Raw genomic sequence first — 3,581 nt, 5'->3', positions numbered from 1 at the left:
TTTTTTTTTTTTTTTTTTTTGAGACAGAGTCCCACTCTTTCACCCAGGCTGGAGTGCAGTGGTGCATCTCGGCTCACTGCAAGCTCCACCTCCCGGGTTCACGCCATTTTCCTGCCTCAGCCTCCCGAGTAGCTGCGACTACAGGCGACTGCCACCATGCCCGGCTAATTTTTTTAGTAGAGACGGGGTTTCACCATGTTAGCCAGGATGGTCTCGATCTCCTGACCTCGTGATCCGCCCGCCTCGCCTCCCAAAGTGCTGGGATTACAGGCGTGAGCCACTGTGCCTGGCCTACTGCATGTAATTCTTACAACAATCCTATAAAGTGGACATAATTATTTTCCCCCATTTTTTTTTTTTAAACAGTTGAGGAAACTGAAGCTAAACATAACTTTCCCAATTCACACAGGTAGTAAGTGGTGAAGCCAGAACTTGATTTAACTGTAAATTTCAAAGCAACTTTATTTTGAAATATTAAGAAAAAATAACAGGAAAAGAAATCTGCCATCAGAGAACCATAAAAATCAGGCAGATGCACAGAATTTTGCCTCAAATAGCAAAAGCCAAAGTCATAGGGCTGAGACTTTCAGAAGACCTCCAAGTTCAAACCAAAGATAGCTGTCTTGAAGACAAAATTAGAGACAATTTTCTACGATTTAGAGCTGTCTACAACGGAATGGCTACTTGGAAAAATATTAAACTCCTCATGAGAGTGCCCATTCAAGTGGAAGAAGTGCCCCCAGGGTTTTACAGCTGGGACTCTGGATGCCTGACAAGATAATCTTAAGGTTTCTCCAACTCTAAAATTCTATGATAATCTGGCTGTCAATCTCAGTAACTTTTTCTGCATTGGTAGAAATTATTCTTTGAATAAGTTATTCTAAACTGAGAAACACTGGTGAATTTAGAAAAACAAGAAGGGAAAGGTGATATGTCAGTGGCAAGTTTCGTACGCTCATCTGGTTGAAATATTCAAATAAATTTTTATTTTAAAACAATTCTGCATAAAAATATAAACACGTGTTTTGTTAAAATAAATATTCAGTATGTTACAACCTCAGCACAGTGCCATGCACAGAAAACATCACTTGACAAATATATATTTACACTTTATATGTAACACACACATATATATATACATGTATCTGTTGAATGCATACACAAATGTATAAAATAAATGTATTTTGACTGTGCTGTGCATTTATATGTTATGTATTCAAGACAGTTTTAACTCTTGCTGACAGGCTCCCAGCAGAAGATGAAAACAATATTTTAGCAAAAACATCTTCTCCTTGACCCCTTCAGGAAAACGCTGAGATCTAAAGGGCACTTCTGGTCAAGCTGGTGCTCTGTGAAAAAAGTCTAACGTGTGATATTTCCAATTCCTAACATGAAGTGGGCAGCAAGGATTTAAACCAGGGTTCTAGGTTAAGACTTCTATGTGGCTCTTAAGTTTTTGGTTTGAAATGCTGTGAATTCAAGTATCTGTCCCATATATAATTTTAAAATACTTTCCAACATCTGATACACAATTGTTTTTAGGGGGGTTTATCCGGTTCACAGCTTCTTCACCATATTGGAGTAATGCTGGTTAATCTAAATCACTGAAATAAACCAGTGTCTGAGAGCCACGGGTACCAATAAGCAACACAATTTATTAGAGACTCTCTTTCTAAGTGAACCATAAGTTTAGACACGGAAGGAAGATTCTTTTCTCCCTAATGAATGGTGAAAGTGTATGTAGTATATGCTTCTGACACAGTCTTTGGAGAGCTGATTCAAAGTCTTCTCAAGTGACATATAGCTTCCCAGTCGTAAACAATCTAACTTTTTAATTGCAAATGCAAAAGAACCCCTAAGAAATTCAATTAAAAGTAATAAAATCGTTTTATTCGCGCTCATAGCAGAGGGAACTAGTCTAACAGGCTAAAGGCAACCTCCTGCAAGGAAGAAATCCTATCTCAGGTAGTGGAGCAGTCTCCTGGACCAAGCAATGGCGCTGTCAAATTGTGTAAGATTAACGGTTTTCGAGGAGGGAAAAACTTTTTGGCGATGGGACCCGTTGAGGAAAAAGCACTCTGAAGTGCTGATTCTCGTTCAGTTCAGCCTAGGGACTGCAAGATGTCCCACGGAAGATGACATCTTGTCTAAGTCATGTGCTACAGCAGGCAAATCAGGAGATGCAAAGAGCCAAGTTGCATCCCAACTTTTAAATCAACTTTTAAGCATCCCCACCCTCACCCAGCTTCTTCCCTGAACCTTGACTGGGAGGGTGCAGGAGGTAAGCCTTTGGGAGAGGCAAGGACTGCGACAGTAAAAGCGTCTAAACTCGCCCACGACCCGGGCTGGGGAATAACTCAAATTTTCCGTGCCTGGAAAGGCTGCCTGGCCACGGAGGCGGCGCCGGCGCGCGGAGTCCCCGCGGGCGCCCGCACATCCCAGGCAGCTGCGCGTTCGTTGGGGCGGTTGCGCGGGCGGCCGCCGCCCCCCAAGGGCAGACCGGGCTCGGGGCGGTCCGCGGGGTCCGGGTTCCAGCCGCCCCCGCCCCACCCGTCGAAGCAGAGCCTGTGAGTTCCCTCGCGCCGCGTCCGCGGGGCTTAGACCGTTGGCAGCGGCAGTTCGACCGCTGGCGGCGGGACTCAGGCGGCTCGCGGCTTCGGCAGACCATTTCAACCCCCCACCCCCGGTCCAAGGCTACTCCCTGTCCCGTCCCGGGGCACTCCGGCGGGGGTGAGGGGAGGACCGGATAGCACGAGGCGACTCCAGGGAAAAGTTTTGTGGCTCCCGCTGCGCCGCTCCGACGGCCCGGGGGCTGCGGGAGCACCACCTCCCACGCGGGCCCGAACCACCCTCGGGAGCCGCCCGCCCGCTCACCCATCCGTGCCCGCAGCTCTCTCAAGGATGTGTTGCCGCCAGCGCCAGCGGCGGCGCCGTCCGCCATCATCGGAATCGGGACCGGAGGCGGTGGTGGCTCTCCGCATACATTGCGCAGGCGTCGGCGCGGCCTCCGCTTGGGCCTTGGCCTGGCTGCCGGTAGGCGGGGCGGGGAGGGGCGGGGCCCGAAGGGCCACCGCGCCCGCCTTGGACCTGCGAAACAGGCAGGATTGTCCCTTGTGTCCCACGTCCTGACCGGCTGGGCAGCGACTGCCTGGTCTAAAGAAACCCTCTCCTAAGTTCCGTGCTCTGCCCCTACTGCATTGTGGGGACTAGCCAATCAGCACCCAGCTTGGCCCCCAACATGCCTTTCTTCACCTTTACCTAGCAACGCAGTAACATTTCTTCGTCATTCATTCTTTCATTTAAAGAGCCTTTACGGCGTGCCTCCTGGGTGCACTTGTATCATGAGTTTACTAGTCCTTGAAACACTACACAAAGAAAGACCCAAGTTGGGGGAAGAGGCCCAGGGAGAGGTTGGGAGTGGCAGGGTTGCTTTGAGGTGCTAGGGGCCCCATCATGAGTGGACTTCCCTAAACTGTTGCACAATAAATCATGATACATAGGTCTCAAAGTTGGGTGAAATATCTTTAAGATGTTTGTGAGTCTTTAAAGAGAGGCAGAGGACTTATTGGCATCAGTCTCTC

General features: G+C 48.5%; 1 protein-coding gene across 3 annotated transcripts in view; it reads right to left on the bottom strand.

The window, feature by feature from the left end:
• The window catches only part of MAP7D3 (MAP7 domain containing 3), a 36,609-nt gene extending 33,434 nt beyond the window's left edge, over positions 1 to 3,175 (bottom strand). Inside the window, exon 1 of one of the 3 annotated variants that reach the window (XM_023198842.3) lies at positions 2,875 to 3,175. In XM_023198842.3, the coding sequence (XP_023054610.1) occupies positions 2,875 to 2,944 (70 nt within the window). In that variant the 5' untranslated portion in view covers positions 2,945 to 3,175. The remainder of the gene's footprint in view (positions 1 to 2,874) is intronic. The other 2 variants (XM_023198841.3, XM_023198840.3) reach the window with 2 other exon arrangements.
• Between the last annotated feature and the right edge of the window lie 406 nt (positions 3,176 to 3,581).

This window comes from Piliocolobus tephrosceles, chromosome 12, assembly GCF_002776525.5.
Source record: "Piliocolobus tephrosceles isolate RC106 chromosome 12, ASM277652v3, whole genome shotgun sequence".
Lineage (NCBI taxonomy): Eukaryota > Metazoa > Chordata > Mammalia > Primates > Cercopithecidae > Piliocolobus > Piliocolobus tephrosceles.
Note: the sequence above shows the minus strand (reverse complement) of the source record. Positions and strands in the feature narration are given on the sequence as shown.